The sequence below is a fragment of the Pseudonaja textilis genome, chromosome 1 (assembly GCF_049901715.1).
Source record: "Pseudonaja textilis isolate UNSWEBS1 chromosome 1, rPseTex1.2, whole genome shotgun sequence".
In the NCBI taxonomy this organism is placed as follows: Eukaryota; Metazoa; Chordata; class Lepidosauria; order Squamata; family Elapidae; genus Pseudonaja; species Pseudonaja textilis.
Genome location: NC_141990.1, coordinates 207,314,452 through 207,342,351, shown reverse-complemented (window position 1 = coordinate 207,342,351; position 27,900 = coordinate 207,314,452). Strand labels below are relative to the sequence as shown.

The window sequence follows — 27,900 nt, the reverse complement described above, 5'->3', positions numbered from 1 at the left end:
GTTTGTTATTGTAAACCACCTGAGATTTTTTTTTTAAAAGAGATGGGGCTTTAGATAAATTAGGAAAACCCAAGGGATCAGAGGCTAAAACCTAGCTATCAACTTTGTCTAAAGGCTGTCCAGCTTGTAAATTAAATGTATACTACTTTGTCCTGCAGTTGAACCTCTCAGGCAGTTTAATCTAAGGAAATTCATGTTTGTGTAGCTCAATTTTGTCATAAAGCTACATGGCTTTGCAAACCTTTTAGCAGCTTAGTATTGCACAGTGCACTTCTCCTGAAACTCTGCCTGATTGGTTCATTAGGGTAGCCACCCCAATAAGATGGTTGGAGGGCCTGAACAGCCACTTCGGTTAATCAACAAATACCACACAGGCCTGAGTGGAATTTAAAAAGTGAGGAAAAACATCTTTATTGCCATATAATCGTCAGGTGAACCTGCAGAAATGAAAATTGACATACACTGTCACATTCTGCCTAAGGAATGGCCTGATCTGAAACAGGTAACACAGGCAGTCTTTGGACATTTGATATAAAAAACCTACATAGGAAGTCTTCTAGATTGTTGTTGATGGTTTATCTAAGATAAACCTAGAACTTTATCTTGTGTAGTTCCAAATTTTAAATATGAGAAATTATGAAGATATTCATTTCAAAATGCTTCTGGTACTTAAGCATTCTGTGTCTCAATATTTTGAACAGTGGTGTACATTTGAATTTGTTGAACTGCTTGGTGAAGCGGAAAGTTTGGTGCATGTATTTCTGTACCAGCTCTTTGCTAGGAAAAAAAAAAAAGACAGGTCAGAGTATTTATTTACTTTCAGCAGTTACATTCCACTATATTCAGATTATGACTATTAATAATGTGTAGTTTTAATTGTATTATGGCCAAAAGAAAATTGCCTGGGATGTATGCTGAGTTTGAATATTGTACAAAGAGATGTTTTGCCAATAGAATCCTTGGAATTCTCTCTAAATTGCTCTCAGTATATAAACATCTTTTTTAGCTGTATTCAGAATCAGTGAAAAGCAATGGATTGCTGTGCAGTGCAATTGTAAGCCAAATTATTTGCTAGAGCATATAACATATTTGGCACTGCAGCTAGCTTCAGTAAATTTAGATGGATTTAGTTTTTCTGAATGATACATTGATATTAACTATATAAACAAAGCTTTGAGCATTGTCTGATCTTTTTAGAAAAGATTGTGATGCATTCATGAATGGCAGCATCTGTGTAATTGCAAAAATGACAAACCACTTTTTTGCAAATTAACTCTATTTACTTATATAAATTGTGTTTCATTTTGACTATTTCTTATGTAAATCATGTCTTCTACAAAGCTTTAAATTGCTTATGAGCAACACTATTACACTAATTGCATTAGCCAAAGAACCTCAAATAAAAATAATTTAATTGTGGGCTTGACATGCTGTATTGCAAGACTCTTTTTTTCTCCATTTCAGTATTACAATTACCTTGATTTTTTTTTCTGCCATAGAAAATTATATATGAGATTTGCAAAATATGGGGCAATTAAAATGTTGGCTAATAGAATTATTTGTCTTACATAGTTCAGTGCAACTGCATAAAATATTTGATGTTGTAAAAGATGGACCACTTATTTGGCCACGTGTTCTCAAGAGAAGCCATTTTAAAATGTATCTACGGATGAAAATTAAAAGGGTCCAAAAGAAGCAAGAGAGAAAACAAAACCCATCAAAAACAGTTCAGTTAAAATTAACCTGTTTGGTGATTGTTGAGAAAACAACTATCAAGGGTGTTAATCATGAATAGAATGGCCAGAACAAGATTAGGGAGAAGGAAATGAGAAATAGTCTTGCTGTAAATTTGTCAAAAATATTTGCCTGTCATTCTGTTATAAGAATAGATCTCTAAATTCTTCAGCAAACTCAAGTTCACATCCAAAAATATTCTGAACATGAAGCAATACTGGTTGTATTGCTTCATGTTCAATTGAAGCAATACTAGTTGTATCAAATTTCACATGGGTGTTTAATAACTCAATGATCTTCTCTTATATTCCTGCAAATCAATTAATGAATGTGTCGCTGTTGCTAACACCTCGATTCTGCTTCTTTTAAAATGTAACTCAAATATAGATTGACGTCAGTTGAAAACCACATTGCAGGATTTATGCCAGGATGTTGTTACTGATTTCTTAAAATGCCTCTTTGTGAACCTTTTTATAAGTAGAAAGAAAAAAATGCTGAGTTCTTTTCCCATTTGTGATTATGAGATAGTTCAAATGAAGTGAAAGTAAAGGAAAGGAAAAACTGGCCTTATTTCTGTCGTGGTATTTTCTGCCGTAAGAAGAGTTACTTTGGAAGAATGAGGAGATCTTTTACTTGTTTACTAGACGCTTTTTGCTGCTCTTTAAATATTAATAGACAAAGGTGACCTTCATCCCTACTATTGAATCATCAAGGCCAAACAGAGGATCAATACATGACTACAGTAATTATTAACAAATGCTGCCCAGCTGATATTATCATTTCACTGTATCTTTATTTCTGGTTACATAATCAAGACTGTAGGATGTGCAAAAATCTGCCCTATCGCAAACCTCATTATGTGAGGTTTAGGAAGCCAAATATGTATTAGATGAAGTATATCTCTCTTTCAATTAAAGATAATGAAATGATCTCACCCATTTTGTAGCAGGAAACTGGAATTTTGACAGTTTTCTCCAAGGCCACCGTAGATAGAAATACTCTATATTTTAAAAATGAGATTCATTCCATACGTTGAGGAAGAAAAGGAAAGAACCCAATTCCAAAAGCAAAATGACACATAGGGTTGGACTTTATTAGATCACTGGTTTTGTATTAGTTTTCTTTTGGTTTCCATTCATTACATAGATCAATATCATCTTGGAAAGAAAAAGTTAAAGACCTTGATACAGGGGTGGGATTCTACCAGTTTGCACCTATTCGCTAGAACAGGTTGCAGTTCGGAGAACAGGTTGTTAGAAGAAATTACTGGCCTAATCCTGTAAGGAAGGCAGGAAGAAAACATTTTGATGCTGCTTACAGAAACTGCCTCTCTGTTAACTTTTATTACATTCTTGGCAGGACTAGACTTCCTGTCTCAGGAACGTCTCTGGAGATTTTTCCCCCTCCTTTGCTGGTACTTTGCTTGTGTGGAATGAGCATTCAAAGTTACAATGGTACTGAAAAGAATGACTTATGACCATTTTTCACACTTATGACTGTTGCAGCATCCCCACAGTCGTGAGAGGCCAGGCGAGGAGATGCGTGCCTTGATGTGAGTGATATTGAGTTGGCCACGCCCAGCCAGTCACATGACCACCAAGCCACGCCCACCAACAAAGCCACGCCCACAGAACCGGTTGTTAAAAAATTTGAATCCCACCCCTGCCTTGATATATGAATATTCAATTATATTCTTCAAATATAAGATTGCTCATTAAATGAAGGACTTTGGTTCTATCAAACCTGCGGTGCTTAGAAGAATATAATTTTATTTCATATTTATAAAATAAATATTCATTTTTTTATGTCAGGTTTATATTCTTTTTATTACATTTCATATATAAATTTAAACAGCAAAATACTGTAGTAGGTTTTTTTTTCTTTGTCTGTCTTCACTTCATATAACTTGTCATATTTTTCCTGGTGTATTCACAGTGCAATGCATTATAGTGTTGGTGTAATATAGTATTCGCTATTAAAAATAATTGTTCTTTTTAAGGAGATATGAATAATAATACTCCATTTCAATATAATAGAATAAATAGATTTGTATTTAAGTATGTATGTGGAACTGATAGTCACTTGTACTTTGACTATAAGCAATGAAAATGTTATAGGAACTTTCTCATACCTAAGGATTATTCCAGTCAATGTTAAATACATCTGGAGAATATGACACTGCTACAATACACATAGTCCTTGACTTACAACACTTTGTTTAGTGACTGTTCAAAGTTACAACAGCACTGAAAAAAGTGACGTATGGACATTTTTCACACTTACGACTACTGCAGCATCCCTGTGGCGATGTGATCAAAATTCAGCTGCTTGACAATTGACTCATATTTATGACTGTTGCTGTGCCCCATGGTCATGTGTTCATCTCTTGCGACCTTCTGACAAGCAAAGTCAATGCGGAAGAAGCCAAATTCACTTACTAACTAATTTAACAACTTCAGTGATTCACATAACCACAGTGGCAAAAAAAGGTCGTAAAATGGGGCAAAACTCAGTTAACAAGTATCTCACTTAGCCAAAGAAATTTTGGGCTCAATGGTGGTCATAAGTCAAGGACTACCTGCATATTATACAGTCTGAATATAAAAGAAATGATTTGCTTGGTTTTAAATTAACATGACCCAGTTGTTGAACCATAAGATATGACTTACTTTATGTGTATTTGTTAACTCTGCCTTCCTTTTCACAGAGATATGGCTATGGAGGATGGGTTCAATTGGAGAAAGATCATAAGGTATGTTAAGTTTGTGATTGATAAGTAATAACTATTAAGATTTATATATGAATTTTGGAAAAGAATACTCTTCTAGTCATGCTGAATCAGGCCAAAGGAATATCTAATTCAGCATCTGATTTCCAATGCAGCACTTCTGGGGTTTCCAAGAAGCCTATAAAAATGGCACTAAAGACAATATAAGCTCTAGAACAAGGGTCTTCAAACTCGACAGCTTTAAGACTTGTGGATTTCAACTCCTAGAATTCCTGAGCTAACATGACTGGAAGAAGAATTCTGGGAATTGAAGTCTACAAGTCTTAAAGCTGTCAAGTTTGAAGACCCCTGCTCTAGACTTAGTGGAAATAATAGTTTGGAATCGTACTAATAGATATATTAAGATAATGGACACCAACAAGTCTGGCTGTGAATGTCACTACTATAATTAATTTAGTGAGAACAAGTACATTTTCTGATAATCTGAATCTGATGACAATTAGCTGTGTTTGAGTCATCCTATGGTATTATAGAAGTTCCTTTGGCTGCTTAGGGTTTTGTTCTTGAAAAATACATTCTTTAGATAGCAGCAGTGAGGATTTAGATGAAACCTGGCTCAAAAATAGTAACTGTGAGAGGGATCTTGGAGTTCTAATGGATGATCACTTAAATATGAACCAGTAGTGTGTGGCAGCAGCCAAATAAGTTAATATAACCCTTGGTTGTATAAACATAAGCATAGAATCAAAATCACGTGAAGTATTAGTACTGCATTATAAAGCCTTAGTAAGGCCATACTTGGATACTGCGTCCAGTTTTGATCACCACATTACAAAAAGGATGTTGAGACTTTGCAAAGAAGAGCAACTAAGATGATTAAAGGCCTGGAGATAAAAATATATGAAGCACAGTTGCAGGATTGGGGCTTGGCTAGTCTAGAGAAAAGAAGAACTAAGGGTGACACGATAGCAATATTCCAGCATTTGAGAGACTACCACAAAGAAAAGGGGGTCAACTTATTTTCCAAAGCACCAGAAGGCAAGAAAAGAAACAATGAAGGGAAACTAATCAAGCAGGAAACCTGGAACTAAGGAGAAACTTCCTTACAGTGAAGACAATTAACCAGTGGAACAGCTTTGCCTTTGGAAATTGTAGGTGTTTATCACTGGAGGTTTTTTAAGAAGAGACTAGCCAGTCATTTGTCAGGAATGATACAGGATCTCCTGCTCGAGCAGGAGGTTGGACTAGAAGACCTCAAAGGTCCCTGTACGCTCTATTCTGATTACATCCCAGAATAAGAAGGATCACTTTAATAGATTTGGTCACTTTTCCTATTTCTCACCTTTCTTTTTCTTTCATTCTAGCCTTGCATAATTAACAATATTGCACAAAATAAACAATATGCAGGTAGTCCTCAACTTATAATCATTTAGTGACTGTTCAAAGTTACAATGGCTCAAAAGACAAGTGACTTATAGCCATTTTCACACTTGCAGCATCCCTGTGCTTACATGATCCAAATTTGGATGGTTGGCAAATGGTTCATATTTATAACAGCTGCACCATCCCAGGGTAATGTAATCACCTTTTGCAACTTTCTGACAAGCAAAGTCAATGAGGAAATCTGATTCACTTAATGACCATATTACTAATTTAACAACCGCAGTGATTCACCTAACAACTATGGCTGTAAAATGGGGCAAAACTCACTGAACAACTGTTTCGCTTAGCAACAGAAAATTTGAGTTCAATTGTAGTCATAACCTGAGGACTACCTGTAACATAAAATAGTGTAATATAAAAAATAATTGTATATGGTGTCTGACCTTTCTTCTGATGGTTGTATTTGACTGTATAATTTGAGTACATTTTATCGGTTCTCTTTTTTTGCTGATATAAATTGTTTAATTGTAACCTAAAGTTGACTGGTAAATGGAGCTGAGAAAATATTCACTGAGATTGCCCAAGAGAAATATAATCAGCAGAACACATTGAACAAATATTACAAATGCATGAGTGGTGCCATGAATATTAGTCACTTGTTATTCCATAAATTAAAAAATTGCAAGGATTTTTTTTAGAAAACCTGCCCAAACCTGGACAAATGAATATGCATATAATTTAGGAGCAGAGCATCATGATAAAATTACATCTGTGACCTAGATCTTTTCATGAAGTAATCGTAAACGTATTAGTGAGAATGCTCCTTTCTGTTCACATAAACACACAATTATATGTCAGAAATTTTGAATTTTCCTTTAAAAATATGCACTAGATATCAGTTCTCTTCCAATTCCACAGATTGCCCAGCCTAGCTTTTAAGGAACTAGAAAACAATTGAATAAATAATCTATGGCAAAAATATGACAGTTATTTATGTTCTTCTCAATTTTCCCTAGCACTTATTCTCTAGAGGAGAAACAACAACCAATGTATGCATTTGAACAAATATTACATTTCAAACTCTAAGAAGCTTGTTCCCATGGTTTTTGTTCTCCGAATCTTTATCTGAACTATTTTAATGCAGGCCTAACAACTATTGCTTGAATCTCATTTACTATAAGGTCATTTTCCTCCTAGCCACTCATAGGATTTTTGAGACCAACAGTCTTGTGCCACTACTGAGGAATAAGCTTTATATTAATTCACTGGTGGGTGACTCAGAAAGCTGCTATAAATTACTTATGGGGGGACTGCCTTAAAGACATTTTTACAAGCTGAAGAAATGCTGTATTTGTCTTCTCAGTAGAATAGCAATAACAATAACAATAGCACTTATATACCACCTCACAGTGCTTTACAGCCCTCTCTAGGCAGTTTACAAAGTCGGCAGATTGCCCCCAACAATCTGGGTCCTCATTTTACCGACCTCGGAAAGATGGAAGGCTGAATCAACCTTGAGTCTGGTGGGATTTGATCTGCCAAATTGTAGTCAGCCCGCAGCCAGCAGAAGTAGCCTGCAGTACTGCACTCTGACCCACTGCGCCACTGTGGCACAAAAGTTAATAATATAAAATAATATCCATATATATCAATACAATCACAATAAAAATAATTCTATAGGAACTCCTCGACTTATAACCACTCATTTAGTGACCACTCAAAGTTACAGTGGCACTGAAAAAAGTGACTTATGACTGTTTTTCACACTTATGACTGTTGTGGTCACATGATCAAAATGTGGACACTTGGCAACTGCCATGTATTTATGAGGGTTGCAGTGTCCCAGGGTCACATGATCACCTTTTGCGACCTTCTCACGAGCAAAGTCAATGGGGAAGCCACGTTCACTTGACAATCTTGTTACTAACTTAACAACTGCAGTGATTCACTTAACAACAGTGGCAAGAAAATGGGGCAAAACTCACTTAACAACTGTCATAAAATGGGGCATAAAATAGGGGCAAATCTCACTTAATAACTGTCTCGCTTAACAATCAATTTGGAACTCAGTTGTGGTTGTAAGTCGAGTTCTCCCTGTACTTGATAAATGCCGTACAGAGAGCAAGAGAGCACCTATGTAATGGAGGCGTATATTCTTCTGTTCTGAGCTGTGGCCTCAGTCCTACGTAGGCTCTACTTCAAAACTAAAAATTCCATGAAGCAAAGTAAGGCAGGCCAAGAAAGATACTATATAGATTTTTTTTAGACTAAATATTCAGAACTCACAGAGCACTGAACAGCTTGGTGCAGTCCCGAGCTCACACTGTTTTAGTGACAGACGATGCTGCCAGAAATCTAGCTTTAAATAGAAAGCAGAACGGTTCCATCCATTTCTGGATCCCAGAAATGTATTTTTTAAAATCAGTTATCTAGCCACCCATCTTTCAACTGATGCTGGGCGGCTCCCAATTAAAAATTAACAGACATATAAAATCATTTTGAAAACTATAGAGCCCTATCTGTGCTATATTGATCCAAGCAATTTGTTAGGCGTATTCTGGTTCTGCTACCATATGCTCATCAAGAAAGCTCACAGTATAGCTCTTTTAAGCATTAGAAAGACTATTATTTATCTTGCTACAGCTGGCATTTATGTATGAAGGCTTAAGACAGGGCTGTCAAACTCCCGGATGCATCATGTGCTGTCCATACCCACACCCAGTTTAGCAAAGGGGAGAAAAGTCCCGATACATCACGTGACACTGCCGTGACGACTTGAGCTTGACACCCCTGGCTTAAGAGAATCCTTGGAACAATTACAATTCTCTTAGCATTGCCTTCAGCACTATAATTTAACAGTCTGCCTGAAAAATAACCTTAACAGCCTGCCTGAAAAATAACCACATAGATCAGGGGTTCCCAAACTTTTTCAGTCCACCGCCACCTTGGTGCTACAAACTCATCCTCGGTGCCCCCCACCCAAGGGTGGGATTCAAATTTCTGTAGGCATGGCCTAATTTGAGGGTGTGGCTTGCTGGTCATGTGACTGGCTGGCATGGCTTGCTGGCTGGGCATGGCTTGCTGGTTACATGATGGGGTAGGTGTGATTTGGTGGTCATGTGACTGAGTGGGCATAGCCAGGTGACTGGCAAACCAAATACAAGTGGTCCTCACTTAATGGCCGGTTGTTTAGCAAGTGTTCTAATTTATGACTTGCCTCCCCAGAGATACTTGACCCGTTTTTGGAGTTTTGACAGCCACACACACACATACATACACATTCCCTTCTAACCCTGCTGGAGCAGGTCATTGGACTAGAATCGGCAAAGCATCTCTGATTAGATTCTAGCAGTGAATAAAATCTAATTAGAGATGCTTTGCCGATTCTTGTTGATTTGTTTTATTTGTACCTCATTATTTTATGTTGCTGAATTGCATTGACATGTGTCTCTTCTTGTGCACAACCCAGAAGCTTTTGTGATTCTTCGCAGCAAAAACTACCGACCTCTGGCTTTGCTCTACTTTTCAAACATGCAGACACTGCCGCGTTCTAGGTACCGGCCCCGCAGGTCCACCCCATTGAGCCCACTGCTCTGGAGGGACCTGCCCAAGCAAGTCAAGTCAATGGGGTGAGACTGAGAGAGGGAAAGAAAGAGAAAGAAGAGAGAGAGAGAGAGAGAGAGAGAGAAGGAAGAAAAGAAAGAGAAAAGGGAAAGAAAGAAAAAAAGGGACAAAGAAAAAGGGGGGGATGGAAGGAAGGGACAGAAAGAAAAAGAAATAAAGAAGGAGGGAGGGAGGAGAAAGATAATGAGATATCTATTCTCGTCCAATCACCTGCTCCAGCAGGGTTAGAAGGGAGAGAGAGAGAGAGAGAGAGAGTGTGTGTGTGTGTTCTCCTTGTACATTTTGGTTTTGCCTTCTTCAGAATTGGCACTGTAATACATTGGGCAAAAGTAATTTTTAGGGTGGAGATCCTGTTTAAAGCCTCAACAAGATGTGAGAGTTTCCTGATAGTCTTGACCATGTTTTGTCCACAAAACCTTTACTAGAAGCCAAAGATGTTTCAATGTGGAAAAGGGCCTCAGTCTAAACTAGGCCTCATTTCAATCTGATGCATCAGGTTTCTCTCTCTCTCTCTCTCTCTCTCTCCCTCTCCCCCACTCTGTCTCTCTCTCTGTCTCCCCCTCCCTCCCTCCCAGACTGGCTTTGCTCTATTTTCCCAATGTGCCTGCGGGGCTGGTGCTTTGAACATGGATAGATGGATGGATAGATGGAGAGAGAGACAAGTAGGTAGGTAGGTAGATAGATTGGTAGATAGATAGGTAGATAGGCAGGCAGACCTTTTGGATGAATGGGTAGGTAGGTAGGTAAGTATATTGGTAGATAAGTAGGTAAGTAGGTAGATCTATATTGGTAGATAGGTAGGTAGGTAAACAGAAAGACAGGCAGGCAGGCAGGCAGGTGGGTAGGTAGGCAGGAAGGCAGGCAGGCAGACAGACATTTTGGATGGATGGATGGATGGATGGATGGATGGATGGATGGATGGATGGATAGATAGATAGATAGATAGATAGATAGATAGATAGATAGATAGATAGATAGATAGATAGATCTATATTGGTAGATAGGCAGGTAGGTAGGTAGACAGACAGAAAGACAGGCAGAGAGACAGGCAGACCTTTTGGATGGATGGATGGACAGAAAGAAAGAAAGAATGTGACAGCGTTGGCACTTTGGGAAAGTAGAGCAAAGCCAGAGTGGGAATTCAAGTCCACACAAGTTGCCAAGGTTGAGAAACACGGGATGAATATATTAACCCAGCCATTCTGGTTTAGAGTTTAGCATGCTGTTTGATTCCGGCTTAGTCAATGAATAAACCATGGCTAAGATCTTCCTGCTCCTTAATGCAGCTGCCCCTCTGCCCCTTCTCCAGCCCTCTTTGGCGTCCAATTTTGCAATGCCAACCTCCCCAGGGCAGCGATGCAGCCGACCTCACCCTCTTTGCTTCAACCGAAGGTCCACTTCCATCGGGCCAAGCAAGGGGAGGTACTCTGCACACGCTCAGAGACTTCCAACTTCAGTGAAGCGTTCCGCCCATCTTTATGCTCCACCTGGGAGGAGGAAGGTGTGTGGAAGCAGCCCAGACCAGCGGAGGCAGAGGGAACGATCGCTTGGAAACTAAGCAAGCAAACAAGTGCAGGGCTCAGTCGGAAGAACCAGGCTGCAGAGGGAGGCTAGGTTCTAGGTCCGGGACGGCCACATAGAGCCTAACCGAACCAAGCCACGCACCTTAGAGAGCCGCAGCTGCACCCACCCACATCCTGCGTGCAAGCCCGGCTGGCTGGACAGGCGGAGGCCGGGCGGGAGCTGCGCACTCCCTTGTTCTCCAGGGAAGGGGCCCCTAAAGCTGGACCACCCACCCCTTTCACTGCGCACCTTGGGAGGGTTTTGCTTTCAGGCCTTCTGGCGCGTTTCCGCCACTTCCACTGGAGAGGGCAGCCTGCAAGCTAAGGCGCCCTCTTTCCACCGCCTTTCCCCCCCCCACCCCCAAGCTTGGCAAGGCTCACCACGCGCGGGTTCTGCATTCTACGAAGCGATGAAACAGTCAATGGGCTGCGTGGCCAGTAGTCCATGAGCCTGCGGGGCTGGCACCTCGAACGCCCCCCTGCCAGCCCCCTTGCCTCTTACTGCCCCCCTAAGGCATCCCACTGCCCCCCATAGGGCGGTACCACCCACTTTGGGAACCACTGACATAGATTATTGCACATATAACTTTAACCTTAGCCTGTCTACTATTGATCTCACAGCTTTCCTAAGAGGTCTGTAGCGGGCGTGCATAAGTGCACCAACGTGCCTACCGTCCCTGTCCTATTGTTTCTTTTATTTTTCTTTTATTTTTCTTATATGTACCCATTTCATGTATTCATAACTATGTATACACTTATACTTATTATCTTGTAAACAATTGACAAATCAAATCAAATAAAAATAAATAAATAAATATCAGAAATGTTCTCATTGAGTTGAACAAAAATGAATCCCAAAGATCTATTTTTATACAACTGAGTCAGTTTGAATATCCTTTCCCCCTAAATACTTTCTCATCTATTGTTATGCAACAGTCAACAGAAAGCTCACATCCATTATTCATAGCCTGTAGGAATATATGGTTAAAATTTGCTCTGCTTGCGCTTTGGAAAATCAATTCTCCAATAGTGTTTTACCAGAGAAATTAGATAATGGCTGCGTAATTATTGCCTGTGATATTTGGAACTGTTTTCTTAAAATATGACAGAATTTGAAGTCACAGTAAGGGAATGGGAAGGATGATTTTGAGATTCTAAAAGGTACTAGTTATGAAAAATATATAAACCCATAATACATGCAGTGTTAAATCTAGCTTTAGGATTAAGAATATTTAAGAATCTTATGTATCAAAATATAAGTGTACATATGTGCATTCAGATCTCTTAGTCCAACTGTCCTATCCTGATTCAGAAGACGATGCAGCTGAAGAATTTCCTTTGCAAGTTATTGTTTTTTTAACCTAAGGAATAAATTCAGGCTTACATAAAAGCTACTGTTTTTGATTTCCAGGGTGTGCCTCTAAGGTCCAAATGCTAACTATAGGCACAGAATGAGATTGGAACTGGACTTTTAAAAGAAATGTCACTCCCTACCCTGCCAAATTAAATACTGTATACTTTCATTATATTTATATTTATTTGTCAAGCATGTATTAGAGAACAGGTATAATTAGAACATGATCATGATGACATGAAATGGATACAAATAAAAGGGGTCATTAGGATAGGGACGGTAAGCATGTTGGTGCACTTATGCATGCCCCTTACAAACCTCTAGACCAGTGGCCCCCAACCTTTTTTGTGCCACGGGCCGGTACTGGCATCACAAAATGATCCACGGCCTGGTACCGGCATCAGCACGCATGACAAGGCAAGGTGAGCCGAGCGACCGGCCAGCCAGCCATCCCCCGCTTCTCCCTGCCACCTTCAACTCCTCCTTTGTACCTTTTTGTGCTTTTTTGATCTCTGCCGCCATCGGGACGGCTCTTCGTTCAAAGCCGCCCCCCCTTCAATGAAACTAAGGTGCGAGGATTCCTTCAGGACCCAAACGCCGCTTTCCAACCGGAAAAGCTCACCCGGAAGCACTTTTTGTCGAAACAAGATGGCGGCACCCAGCAAACCGGCAGCCCGGTAGAAAATGATCCACGGACCGGTCCCGGTCCGGGGCCTGGTGGTTGGGGACCCCTGCTCTAGACTCTGGGAAGGTTGACAGTATCTCCTGTGTGGCCTGGAACTGCTGTAATGATGTTCATCTGGCTCACTTCCCTATCCCACAATCATCAACAGGAACTACCTACAGGCATAACCATTGTTAAAAAAAAGAAGTGTCTCCAAACTCCAATACCTGCAGGTAGTCCAGCTTGGCCGATGCTACAACTTCCCTATTGATTGAGTTCATTTTACCAAAGGACCAACTTTGTTCTCTTTTTATCCCTAGCTAAAAATATGTTTAATTCCCTTAAGAATTTTTAGTCATAAATGATTCTGTTTCTAATATAGTAAAACTTGCTTTATTATTTAGCATGCATCATTTTTGAATTTAATTCAAAGCAATAAGAAGTAAAGCAAGTGATTTTTCCTTAACAGTAATGGGAAAACTTCATTTTAATTATTCTAAAACCCCACAACCTTTTTATAAATGGGCGCTAATCAACTGAATCGTTGATATTCTGGTGTGAAGGGCTACAGTGAAATTGCATAATCTTCCCATGTTAGCTAACTTTTCCCAAACCAGGTTTTTTTTCCCTACAAGATCACACAGTCAGATTTATTATTATTACTATGCTTTGTCACACAGTCAACCAGATATTCAGACAGGATTTGGCATTTTTGTCCACTTATCAAGACCTTCCCAAGGACATGGGATAGGCAATATGGATGTAGATATTGTTGCAGGATGAAAGCTGTTCTAAATAAAGCTGCCTTTTGCAATTGATTGATGGTGAAATTGTCAATGCCAGTGGTGTTCAAGTGGTGCTCCAGCTGTTGTGGGATTGCACCTAAGTCACCTATTACTACTAGTACTACCTTTGCTGTTTTTAACCACAGTTGTTCTATTTCCAAGGATCTGGGATAGGTAGATAAGGTATAGCAGAATGTAAGCTGCTCTAAGCAAAACTGCCTTTTGTAATTGACTGGTGGTGATTTTGTCAATGCCAATTATATTCAAATGGTGCTCCAAATGTTCTGGGAATACTACTAATACTATCTTTACTTAATTTTGCCCTGTCATTCTACTCTCTGCAGATCTTTGTATTTGGTGATTTTCTCCAGTTCTTTCTCTTTTGTTCTGCTGTCTTCAGATGCTGCAACATTCACTATCCAGACCTTTTTGTCTTTCTTATCAACAAATATTATTATATGCACAAAAATGTGAAATCACAGCTGCCAGCTCTTTAGCTGCCATTGACCTTCATATGCATCAAGTTCTTTCCTAGGTTGTCATAATGTATTGATGTAGTATATTTGTGGATCTGAGTAATGCAGTCTTTAGTAATTGACTGATCTGAATGCGCAGATTTTCTAAGTGCCATTCAAGATTTTGTGGTGTGGCATTCAGTGTGCTGATAACCACTGGGACCACAGCTGGTTTATGCCATAATCTTGATCAATGATTAATCCATTTTGATTTTCATATCTGAATACTTTGTGATCTTCTCCAATTCTTTGTCTTCCATTCTATTTATTTCCTGGTATTATTACTATTTTATTCTACATATACGTACATACATACTGTGCATACACACACACACATACACACACACATATATTAAAGGTTTCCCTGTCTAATTGTGTTCAATTCTAGGGTCACTACCTTAACCATTACATGAAATTAGCTCATGTTATTATATAGTTTCAAAAATTTGTGGTCACATGGGAGAAGACCATACACATTAGGATAATATTACTGTAGCTTTATGGTAGATTTCTTATATGAGATACAGTACCAGGCAGGTATCTAATATTAGCTCAATGTTACGGGAGAAAACTATATTGTAAGAGTTCCCATTACTTTTAAGAGAAGGTCAACAAAAGCCTTTAGGTGCTTTAAGACAATTTATGAAATATATACTTCTGAAGTAAATGAAAAAAGTTCTAACATAGCATACAGTACAATATATAAATGTATATTGCAGGGGGAAGCCAAAATGATGAAAGATGGAAAAGTTTTCAGAGTTATCCAAGACAACTGTTGGGATCCAGAAGTTCGGATTAAACAGATGGACAAATCAGGTACCCTCACCTTGAATGTGTAAAATTTATGTAGCAGCAGTTTTAATGAAACATTTATAATTAACCTTTAAAATGTCTTTATGTCAAATCAATTAAACCTTATCAACCCTTATCAACAAAATGATCTGCAACATCGTGAGAAGAATCTTTTTTTTTTTTTAAAGCATCATGTCTGCTGGGGCGGATACTCAGGAATCCTCTTATACATATTATCTGTGCATTGATAACACTCAACTCTATTACTCCGTTAAGGCCTGTCCATGTTCTGAACCAGTCTCCAGTGATAGGATGGATGGCGGGGGAGGGACAATAAACTGAGGATGAATCCTGACCAAGATAGATCACGTGGGTAGCTACAGTAGTTCCTAGATATGGATAGTTGGAAGACTGACTGCATTTTTGTTCTCAGAAAGAACAAGAAAAACGTTGGAGGGAGGGGAAGGATTTATAGAGTATAAGAACAGATGACATGCTCTCCTGGATCAGACCCCTGACTCATCTAGTCTAGCTGCCTGTTCTCACAATGGCCAACCAAAGAAGAACCCTCATCTCCCAGCAGATGGCCTTCCAAGGCAGGTCTCCTGCCAACAAGGCTAGCATAGACAGATCCTCAATTGGTCCAACCAATTTTTGAAACCTCTCCTGAGCAACATCTCCAATCAATTGCTTCAGCATATTTAAATGGGCAGTTTCAAGGGTCCTGATTTAGAAGCATCTCTGTATTGATGGAGGAATAAGATTGAAGATCAAATTCATAATGTTCCGAACTACAATTGGATAAAATTCCCAGAACTCAATTAATTTATATTCTTTGCTGCATTGGCACCTGTGGGATTCTAGAAGCGAAGTCTATACCTTTTGTGGCTGATTTGGATTACAAGATGTCCCAACAAGTGACAGGATATCCTGTGGCATCAAGAAAGATTAGAGCCAGCAACAAAATATAAATTATTTTACATAATATATTGCTTTCTCTATTTGTGTATAAAAGGTTGGTGGATGTATTATTTGAAAGTTTCATGAGTTTTCAGTGTTTTAGCAGTGATGAATTGATTTATTTAGTAAACTAATTGCATTGACTCACTAAGATATCTGAATGTTCCTTTCCCCCTTAAATGTTATCTTCTTTTCCTCAAACATTGTTCATATTGATAGTACTTCTTTAAAAATTACATTTGAAGTATACAGCCCTTCCTGCATTTTATACTGGTTCATTTATTAAACCACGGTTTAATTTAGACTTCCTAATGGTACTGAATTTGCATTCCTTTGGGTTAATTTGGGTTGATCAACATCTGATCAATTATACTGTGACTTTTCTGTCTGCACTGTAATATTCTCTGCTTAGGCTTTTCCCCTAATTTTGTAGAGTAGTGATTGGAACGATTAAATGTTTCAGGTTTTTTAATTTATTTTGGAACTATTATTTTGTCTTTAATAACAAGTATACTATCTATTCAGGGTCTCTTTTGAGGACTCCGAGACTCTTAAATAGATGCTATCAGTACTTACTCTGTGAAGAATGGCATTAGGGATCTTTAGGGATCTATCAACCTCCTCCAAAACAAACATTCAATAGCATACTGCGAGTTTCACCTAACTCTACCAAATTCCTTAATGCCCTGAAGAGATGGTTGTGGAGGCTCTACAGATTTTCACACCCACCTTTCAAAAATGTATGGATAAATAGTGAACGGGGTCCATTGTTTTCTAAGCCACCTTGGTCAAAGAGATTTTATAAGTTATACAATTGATGGCAATCAGTTGTCGGAAATGAATAATAACATAATGTCTACCATTGACAAGATGACTTTGGAAGCAATTCCTGTCACCATACATGGATAGAACTGTAATGAAAAGCCATGTGTGCCGATTCAGCATTTATAGGCACTCTCATTGCTAATGGATAAATCCGTTCAATATTTAAAATCACATATGCCTTTTCTGCTCCATAGGAGTGTCCGTTCAGGTACTTTCAACGGTTCCTGTCATGTTTAGCTACTGGGTAAGTCAACGGAAGCAATTATTTTCATTTGTACTGCAGGAGTCAAAAGCTACATTTGCAGAAAGAGAGGCAATGGCTTTTGTAATTAAGTATTTCCTCTGCAATTGCAGCCCACTCTTCCAAATATCGATTTGACATTTCCCCTCCCAAGTCTCTTCTGATACTTGAAAAGAAATACAGTGCTCAATATCTTCAATAAATTGATAAAAATCCACTCCATGTTCTTGTAAAATGTATGGCAGCTTGGCAGAGCCCACGGTATGGAAGGATGGAGGATTTAATCTTATTCTCTCAAAAGGCCTCCTGCTCTTGACCCTTGGAGTAGTGGCTTGTTACTACACACTTTTAGGGGTGCTTCCCTGACACCTTCCTTCTAACTCTCGCACATGAGGGAGAAAGGAGTACCTTACCCTGGAAATTACAAGTAAAAGTGAAAAATAATTAATTTCTCTAAGGCCAACTCTTGGCCATCCAGTATCAAAGTATATAAGATTAGGGATCCTGTTCCTTTTCCTTTTTGAAATAAATTAGTTTCAGAATACAATGTAGACAAAATTATTATTATTATTATTTTAAAAAGAGCAAAATTGTATAAAAAAGACTCTCCTCATTTTAGAATGCAAGTAACCTATGTTGGATAAGACATATGAAATACTATTTTTCAGTCCAAAGATATAGCAACTGCAAATGAATGGAAGATAAAAAGAAACGAATGGAACATGTAAAAATAATTTTGAACTTTTTTTTGCAAGGATGAACCAGACTTAGCTGCTCAGGCCATCCCAAAGATGGATCAGAATTAGGGATATGCAAAGGTCTTCATTCCAGGGATAGAATATTCTAGGCAATAGTAGAACATTCTACTATTTTAGGACCTATACTCTTTATACTCTATATAAATGACCTTTGTGATCACCTTATTAGCAACTGTGTCCTCTTCACGAATGATGTAAAACTATTCAACACCACCAACAATGCTACTCTTCTTCAAAGTGACCTTGATTATGTGTCTGAATCATCAAATATTTGGCAACTCCAAATCTCAACCAACAAATGCTCTGTCCTACACATTAGTAAAAAAAATCAGTTCACCAAATACAAGCTAGGCAGATAAGACCTCGTTGATGACCCTCACTCTGTCAAGGACCTCGGAGTACTCCTATCTAATGTTCTAAGCTCCAGAGCTTATTGTAACAGCATCACCAAAAAAGCATTAAGAGTTGTAAATCTAATCTTACAAAGCTTCTCCTCTGGAAATATTGAATTGCTAACTAGGGCATTCAAAACCTTTGCTAGACCAATACTCGAATACAGCTTATCTGTCAGGAATCTGCACTGTATATCGGACATTAATACAATTGAGCAAGTCCAGAAGTATTTCACAAGAAGAGTACTACACTTCTCTGCTCGCAACAGAATACCCTATACCACCAGGCTTGAAATTTTGGGCTTGGACAATCTTGAACTAAGCCACCTATGGTTGGACTTAAGTGTAGTACACAAAATTATTTGCTACAATGTCCTACCAGTCAATGACTACTTCAGCTTCAACCATAACAATACAAGAGCACACAACAGATACAAACTCAATATAAACCACTCCAAACTTGATTGCAGAAAGTATGACTTTAGCAACAGAGTGGCCAATGCCTGGAATGCACTACCTGACTCTGTTGTTACAGCCTCGAAACCCCACTCCTTTAACCTCAAACTACCCACTATTGACCTCACCCCATTCCTAAGAGGTCTGTAAGGGGCGTGCATAAGTGCACAATCATGCCTCCTGTCCTATCGTCCCCATTTACGTGTATCTATTTCCTGTATTCTTACTCATGTTTATACTTATACCTATTATCTTGTAAGCGATTGACAAATCAAATAAATAAATAAATAAAATTATCTTCTTTTCCAGAATATAATTTGCTCCCTTTGTTTCTGCAAATAAAAGGTGGGGAATCATAAGTGGTTCATAATGTTCTGAATGAGAATTGTTTGCACACACAGCTATTCAGAAGTATAACAACGTCAGTAGTACTAAGAGTTGTCGAATAGTGCTCCAGTAGCAGGAGGTATAGTGCATCTGTTAGCAAGTATTGCTTATAAGGAGCCAGTTCTTATTCAAAACCAGTCTTGAAGCTAAACTGGTATGGTTCTAGACAATTGGTTTGATTCAAGAAATCTTGGAATTGGGTCACAAGTATTACGTTGTTCAAATACCTCATCCAACAATGCAATTTTGATATTGCCTGATACTTGTTTCTGGAAAAAAGCTATGACAAGCATATTCTTTATTGTTCCAAAGAAAACGACATTGAGCATGAATTCACAAAGAAGGAGATATCAGTACAATTTTCACAGGTGGGTGCCATTGGTCAAAGTTTTAGAAAAATCCCCCCTCCCCAGTTGTGGCTAATATTTCAACCCCGTGAAGAAATTTGTTCAAGCATGCAATTTTGATTTCACAGAAATTGAAAATGGATAACCTTCCTCCTTTTCTAACGTAATGGACCAATGACATGAATTAAAATCTTCCCACATTTAAATCCAGCTGATGATTAAAATTGATGAGTACTATTACAACACAATTTTGTTGGAAATTACAGCCTCCCATACATTTAAGTGTCATGGTGCCAATTCCACACTTATTTAATCTTTAACTACTGTAGCTTCAGTCTTTAGGAGGCAGCAGCACTGCGTTCAAGTATTAGCACCAGGAGAACTAAAACCATTGCAGAATTATAACTAGGACTGTAATCCTTTAGCTAATTTCTTCTCTTCCACTGTGCAATAGTTTAAACAGATATTGTTCCTCAAACAGGACTTCGTGTTAGAAATGTGTTTGCGAAGACAATTGAGTAAACAGTGCATCCATATTTTGTTTTCTATGTTTTAGCCATTCAAAAGAGTAGTTATCAACAGTCTTATTTTGAAAGTACCACAGACGGAAGGGTTCAGGCATGTTATTACCTCAGATTTATCTGCCACATTTGAAGCAATTAATGAGAACCAATCAGGAGATCCTTCAGAATCAAAGATTTTTATCTTTCTTCCTCCTTCCCACCTACTGGCGACACCTCTCACCCTTGAGTCACTCAGAGGTTGGCTAAGCAGTATGGAAAGAAATTATGTTTTGGTTTGGATCCAAATATGCTACATGTTTGGCGGTAGGGGGGTGTATGCGTCTGTGAGAGGGAAATGTCATGGGAGAAAGCATAGAAAACAAAAGAGATACAATAATTGTTGTCTTAACCAATGAGCACGTTCCAGGATGTTTTTTTTAAATGTCAGAGCATCACCTCTGCCAATTTCTCAGGAAGCTTTTCATTAAGAAACCTTGCTCCTGATGGTGGTTACCTTGCCAACAGTGTTCGGTTAACAACATCAGTTGCAGCAAGCAATTCCTCTTGACTTCTAAAACATCTATTTCTGTTCCTAAAGCCCAGCAATAAGTTAAAAATTCCAACAGGAGGAAAAAATGTTAGCATGCGGAGGTGACTGTTCCAATAGGGATCCTTTACAGTATCATGTCTATGCAAATTAAAATCATTATCTACATAACATTCCATGATGGATAGTAGTTAACTGCCCAGATCATGGTGATGATGATTTGTTAGACTTTTGAATGTTTTGCCTTGCGCTTCAGTTTTTGTCCAGATTATCTGCTGGGAGAATGTAAGCATGCCATGCTAAACATAGGACATTTAATAGCTACTTCCCATGTTAAGCAAACTGTCGCTTTCTCCCTGGATGGGACAGGCTACTTTCTAACATTTTGAATGATTCTGCTTGCCAGTCACAGACTGAAGCAAGCATGTAATAAAAGACCAGAGTTAATAGTTGTCATATTCAGAAAGTTTTTTTTTAATTTAATATTTTTATTGCATTTTTTTCTCTTTACACATCTCACTCATCATTTAATAGTACTGAGGCATCTTTGTTACATTTCCATACTTTTCTCATTATTTATATACATTTCTATACCTTCTTCTTATCTCTACAATTCTTATACCTATTGTCCATCCATCCATTCATACCAATTTTCCCATCCCGCATAATACTCTGAATCTTCTTTACCTTTTAACTCTAGGGTGAGTTTGTCCATTTCTGCACATTCTAAAATCTTTTGGATTACTAGACCTTCTGATGGAAATACAATAAAAAGATAAAATATATGATCTTGCATATAACTACAGCAGCGAGGATAGCATTCACACAATGCTGGAAAAAAGATAGCATACCTTTTTCCAGAAGTATTCAGAAGTATTTTTTAATGAATTAAAATTTATTCCTTACTTCAAACTATTGTACTCCTGAATTACTAGTCTCTGGTAATTTTCCCATACCAACTTGATGAATATTGTGCCACCTATAACGTATCGCAACAACATTTAACTTAGCAAACAGATAGATAACAAAAACAGTTAAGTAGCTTTTGGCCGATTTTATGACCTTTCTTGCCACAGTTGTTAAAGCGAATCACCACCATCATTAAATTCGTACCAGGGTTGTAAAGTGAATCTTGCTTCCCCATCGATTTTGCTTGTCAGAAGGTCGTAAAAAGTGATCACACGACCCCGGGACACACAAGTCTGTTACCAAGTCCAAATTTTGGTCACATGACCATGAAAATGCTACTACAGTCATAGGAAAAACAGTCATTACTTTTTTCAGTGTCGTCGTAACTTCACTAAAAGAAATGGTTGTAAGTTGAGTACCTGTACATGGGTTAATTGTATCATCGAGTAAAAATACTTAGGCCTTTGGTTCTAATTAGTTTCTGCTTAAGTTTCAGCCAATCCTCTCAACCCAAAAATGACATTTTAATTACTCAGTCCTCTAATTGTTTGCCTCCAGGCTAAACCACAGGATACTCTAGACTTGTGTCAATTGTTAAACAATGACTTAGCTGCTACAGTAAAGAGGCACCCCAAAAGATTCGTTGGACTTGGCACTCTCCCCATGCAAGCTCCGGATTTGGCCGTGAAAGAAATGCACCGCTGTGTGAAGGAACTTGGATTTCCGGGGGTGCAGATAGGATCCCATATCAACAACTGGGAACTGAGTGCTCCAGAACTTGCTCCCATTTATGCCGTAAGTAAATGGGTTCTGTCTCTCCTCCCCCAACAGGTCCTGTAATGAAAACAGTCGATTTTTTTTTCTATCTAAAACCTTCAGCTCAATGGCCTGAGATATCATCCCTGTTGTCCTCTATTTAATAATTTTTAAATTCTCTCTTGGCGATTTAAGGCTGCTGAACAATTAAATTGCTGCCTCTTTGTGCATCCTTGGGACATGCAGACAGATGGAAGGATGTCTAAATACTGGCTCCCTTGGCTTGTAGGTCAGTAATTACTGTGCAGAATTAGCATTCTCTGTGACAATCGTTGGTTTTATTTATTGGTTTTATTTTTTAAAAAATGTGGTGCAATCAAGAGTTGTTTTTTTTAAAATCACTTATGCAGATGGGAGGATTGGAAATATGCAAGGAAGTTTTCTGACAGTCTGATTAAAATCGGTACAGGAATTACATTGATGAAGAGGAACTGGTTACAGGTAGTCCTCGACTTACGACCGCAATTGAGCACAAAATTTCAGTTGCTAAGTGAGATGGCGAAGTGAGTTTTGCCCCATTTTATATTTTCCTTGCCACTGTTGTTAAGTGAATCAAGGCAGTTATTAAGTTAGTAATACAGCTGTAAAGCAAAACTGGCTTTCCCATTGACTTTGCTGGTCATAAAATCACATGATTCTGAGGCACTGCAACCGTCATAAATATGAGCAGGTTGCTAAGCATGTTAATTTTGATCACATGACCATGGGGATGCTGCAATGGTTGTAAGTGTGAAAATGGTCATAAATCACTTTTTTCTATGCCATTGTAACTTCAAATAGTCACTAAATGAAAGATTGTAACTCAAGGACTACCTGTATTTCTATTTATTGTAAAGGACTGCCAAACGTTTACAGGTCATCAGCAAGCACGATCAATGCCATCCTCGTACGAAACCCTAGCCTGAAACCCAACTGAAATGGGTCCAAATAATCCACTTCCTCCAGACTCCCCTGAAGTTGATGCCTGAGCATATTCTCTACTGCCTTGCCTACAAAGGGGAAGGTCCACGGTTGTCATGGAGACCATGAGAGCTCTGGAATCATTCTGGACTCCATGGCACGGAATCTCAATCATCAACTCAGTGTCAGAATCCAGCAGCCCAAGCAGAGAAGGTGTTGTGTAGTAGGGAAAGCAGTATAACAGCAACACTTGCGTCTGAAAGGTCTGTAGTGCTCTCTGAGCTTGGCTGTTTTCTTGCAGATGTTTCATTACCCAAACTAGGTAACTTCATCAATGCTAGAACAAACAAAGAATAAACATACAAGATCCTTTCATAGCACCTATATCATGTTCTCTAGTAGTATGGCTAGCTAACATATTAATGATAATCAAGTACTGGTCATAGTAAATAACAGTAGATCAAACATGCCCTCTCCCTTAGAGCCAATATACTTTTAAAGTAATATCTTACTTAAAGCTACATGGGACTGATTACCTCTGTTATCACAGTTTGAAATACTGTATCCCAATGTGCTTTTCCAAGGAAGCTAATACTTTTGGTCCTTTAGGACTCCAAGTAATCACACAAAGATTCTCATGGGTTGCATTGTGGACTCTTAGGGCTAAAATCCATTGGTGCCATGTCAGCAGTTGTACAGCTTATGTCTGCTGTAATGCCAGGCCCTGAGTCCCCAGAGTTTTCTGTCTTCCCCTACTCTTCTTCCTCTTCCTTGGTGGAAGATCTGTCCAAGAAAGCGATAAGAACTTTATGATACGATACCATCATATTAGTAGCAATCATTAATCCTGAATATTATTTCTTATTATTAGGCATGCCCACTGAAACAACCATTGCCATTTGCTCCATGATTATGGGAGGAACTTTTGAGCGCTTCCCCAATCTGAGAGTCTGCTTTGCCCATGGAGGTAAGTATCAGAGCCAAGGTAGTGTTGTGATTATACTGTTGGTGTAGAACTGCAAAATCTCTCAGCCATGATAACTCACTTGATGGTCAGTCCTATCTCTAAACCCAACTAATCAACTTGCTGTGGTTGCTGGGGGCGGTGGTACAATAACAGAGGAAAAAGTAATATGCCACCCTGTACTCTTGCAGGAAAGGTGGAATATAAACTAATGCATAAAACATATAAGTTACATTTTAAAATTATTTTTAGGTGGTTCCTTTCCTTATACAGTAGGACGTATCTCCCATGGATTCATAGTGAGACCTGACTTGTGTGCAATCCATAACAGCATTGATCCAAGGCAATACCTTGGTTCATTCTACACAGATTCACTGGTTCATGATAAGCATGCACTGAAGTTGCTGGTAAACATAATAGGAAAGGTGAGTGAGAATCTCTACTACAACAGACTATTCATTCCTAGATCGTAAATACTATTCCACAAAAAGAGCTGTTGAGACTGAAGGCCAAATGAGACGTCCCATGCCATTCATTCAATTAGCAACGGCATGAACATTTTCTTAAAAATGTAGCAGCAGTGGAATCTCTGATAGACTGACACCCTGGCAGAGGTACAGAGCTTTAGCATTGTTTTACAATATCATCCCTCTAACACACACACACACACACACACAGACACACAAAAGCAGACTAGACTAGACTAAATTAGGCATCTCTATTTTGGCCTAAAGGGCTTAGATTGGAGCATTTCTTTTAGAACCCTGTGGTGACACCTACTGGGAATAATATTCAGTAGCAAAAAGAGAAATGTTCTTTCTTCACTCTGTATCACCAATTGCAAACAGAAAAACATTAAATAAAATGCTCCTAAAGCAAACTAATATTTTTTTTTTCAATATCAGAACCAATTTAATGCAGTTTCACTTAGGGGTATCTTGGGAGTTAAAAGTCAGTGTTTGAAATCCTACCCCCTTTTTACATGTGTTGCTTGTGTAGTGCATGTAAAAAAAACATGGTGGGCTACAGTCATTTGATTATGGCCACGTGTTGGACTTTGTCTCTTCTCATGCAGAAGAAGCCTTTGATTCAAATACATTATTAATATCGTTCATTAGCTATATGCTGTCTTTGAAAACCAGATTATATATTTTATTCCTCATTATCATCTATTTTTTGGTAAATAAAAGTGAAATATTCTTACGTACTGACATACATAAACTACATACTGTTATCCATAGAAAATAATGTAATTATATCACAAATATCTTTCTCATCTTTCTTATAACCTTCTCCTATTGATATCTTATGATTATATCACTTTATTGTTGTATATACATGAACAGCTTATGCACTACGTCAAATTCCTTGTGTGTACAATCATACTTGGCCAATAAAGAATATTCTATTCTAAATAAGGAGAATCCTTTAGTTTGATGTAAGCTTGCAGAAAAGCTTACAAAATTTTAAAAAGTGTGCGTCTCACAATCCATCCAATTCCATAGTTTACATAATGATAGAATAGAATTCTTTATTGGCCAAGTGTGATTGGACACACAAGGAATTTGTCTTGATGTAAATACTCTCAGTATACATAAAAGAAAAGATACATTCGTCAAGAGTCAAGAATCATCAGGTACAACACTTAATGATAGTCAGAGTACAATAAGCAGTGATTCCTTAAGATGAAAAGCAAAATTCATTAACATGCCAACAGGTCAATCAATCTACTTGTTTCTATTTTCAGGAGAAAGTGATGTTGGGAACAGATTATCCATTTCCACTTGGGGAACATGAGCCTGGAAAACTAATTGATTCCATGGAGGACTTTGATGAGCAATTAAAAGTATGTTATCTGATTTTGAGTGTATGCTTTAATGTTTAATGTGGCTGTCAGTACTTACTGTAGTGCAATTTGTAATTCATTAGCTTTCGTTTGAGGCTTATACGACATATTATTTAAATATATAAGCTTCTAGTAATCAGAGAGCCTTCTTTTTAAGGAAAAAAAAGGTAGGATAAAAGTAATGTAAATAAAAGTTTATGAGACAATTCTTCACAAAAAATTTACATGGGGACAATTAAAAAAAAATCAAGTCAAATTTGTTTCCTAGTGACTGCATAGATTTCATAATTTTTCTTAGCTTCTTGTTTGGAGGTAGTTTCCCATTACTTTCTCCCACGGTTGAAAGGGAACAACTAGCCCAAAATTACTCAGCTGGCTTCCATGTCTAAGTTAGGCCTAGAATTCAGGTTTTACCATTCCTATTTCAGCACTCTAACTAATGGATCAAACTGGTTTTCACACTGGATCATATTTTGAAATATTTTGAGACACTAAGGGTAAAGCTAATACGTGATCATTTATATTCATAGGAAATCTGAAGGCAAGAATCGAAGAGTTTATAAAATGTTACTTTTTCATAATAACTGATCCTTTGAATAAGTGAGAAAAGGACTACAATCCCACCAGCCTTCCCTAATGCCTGGGACACTATGTCACAAATTTTAAAAAAACTGAATAGGCAAAAACAGAAGCTCAATATAAAAATTCTGTGGTTATCATTTCAGTATTATGGCAGTGAGATTTTAAAGTAAAATACCTATCACCAGAATAGAAGAAATGTTGCCTCTTTGGGCCATTTATAGTAAACTTGTTTTCCCTACCCTAACTAGACATCCATTCAAAGCCTGGCAAAGAGTCACCATTTTTTCTATAATCACCCACTGTCCTTTTAAAAACTGTAAAAATTAAAGTATTAAATTATTTTGATGTGTGGTGAATGACTGAGTAGAAAACTATCAGGAAATCCAAGAGCTATAATTTGGGTTTTTTTTAAATTTAATTTATTTAATTTATATGCAACCCATCTCACTATCATTTGACAATAGTATATATCAAATTATGTCAGGAAGCTTTTAAAAAGTAATTTAAAAATTCAGTGGCAAAAATTAAATGATTACGATTCTGTGTTTGAAATAATGGACACTTTTTCGTAAGGAGATATTTAAATAGTCACCAGGAATCAACTATGATTCAATAGAGTTTTTACCTTGTCTGTTAGAGAATTAATGCATTTTTTTCATCCATTTTATTTATGTGCCCTTATCTTCCAATCCAAGTTACCTTTCAGCATTATTTGATGAAGGATGAACATTTCTATTACAATAAACTGATATCTGATGGAAATATATTGGTAATCTGCTCTGTATCTGGAGCAGCATATAGTGATTAAAATCATATTAATCTGAGAATAAGATGAAGATACATTTACCTTTGACAGATTTTCAGGCCTTACCTATCTGTTGTCTATCAGTTCTCCCCACATCATTAACATTTTCTGAGAGATTCTGAGAAGTATACTGTGAAGCAGTATATGTCTAAGTGCTGTTGCTATTATAACACATAATTAATGAATTTATTTGTAAACAGCAATTAATTGAGTATTTGAGAAGCCTTCTGAGGCATATTTTGCACATATATATATAAAATGTTTGTTAATGCTTTCTCAAAACCTTCATTCCTTTTGTTACAGGAAAAGCTCCAGTCTGGCAATGCTCTTTCATTTTTGAATATTGACAGAAAACAATTTGAGTAATAACAGAACTGCTGTAATTATACATCAACACATTTAGGTTCTGGAGGACAACCATAACTCTCATTTTCATATTTATGCAGTCTCATGCCAATTTCAGGTAATATACATGTGCTGAAAACCTGAATCCAGGTTATAATAAAACCTTATAGAAACTG

General features: G+C 37.9%; 1 protein-coding gene across 3 annotated transcripts; it reads left to right on the top strand.

The window, feature by feature from the left end:
- The first annotated feature begins 334 nt into the window (after nt 1–334).
- ACMSD (aminocarboxymuconate semialdehyde decarboxylase) lies at nt 335–27,900 on the top strand. Of its 3 annotated transcripts, XM_026714623.2 has the most exons (10): nt 339–502; nt 4,442–4,486; nt 15,069–15,165; nt 17,121–17,170; nt 22,025–22,261; nt 22,418–22,511; nt 24,054–24,149; nt 24,399–24,571; nt 25,894–25,992; nt 27,683–27,900. In XM_026714623.2, the coding sequence occupies exons 1-10, from the start codon at nt 446–448 to the stop codon at nt 27,743–27,745; spliced, it is 1,011 nt and encodes a 336-aa protein (XP_026570408.1). In that variant the 5' UTR covers nt 339–445; the 3' UTR covers nt 27,746–27,900. The 3 variants fall into 3 exon arrangements, with proteins under 3 accessions (XP_026570409.1, XP_026570408.1, XP_087776454.1); XM_087920328.1 differs by lacking the exon at nt 17,121–17,170 and having other exon boundaries at nt 388–502; XM_026714624.2 differs by lacking the exons at nt 15,069–15,165; nt 17,121–17,170 and having other exon boundaries at nt 335–502.

What these genes read in the sequence shown, in the direction of transcription:
- ACMSD (XM_026714623.2), top strand. Translation starts at nt 446, where the DNA reads ATGAAAATTGACATACACTGTCACATTCTGCCTAAGGAATGGCCTGAT. An exon ending in TGGTAAACATAATAGGAAAG is followed by an intron (nt 24,572 to 25,893) that starts GTGAGTGAGAAT and finishes TTCTATTTTCAG; the next exon opens with GAGAAAGTGATGTTGGGAAC. An exon ending in ACTTTGATGAGCAATTAAAA is followed by an intron (nt 25,993 to 27,682) that starts GTATGTTATCTG and finishes CTTTTGTTACAG; the next exon opens with GAAAAGCTCCAGTCTGGCAA.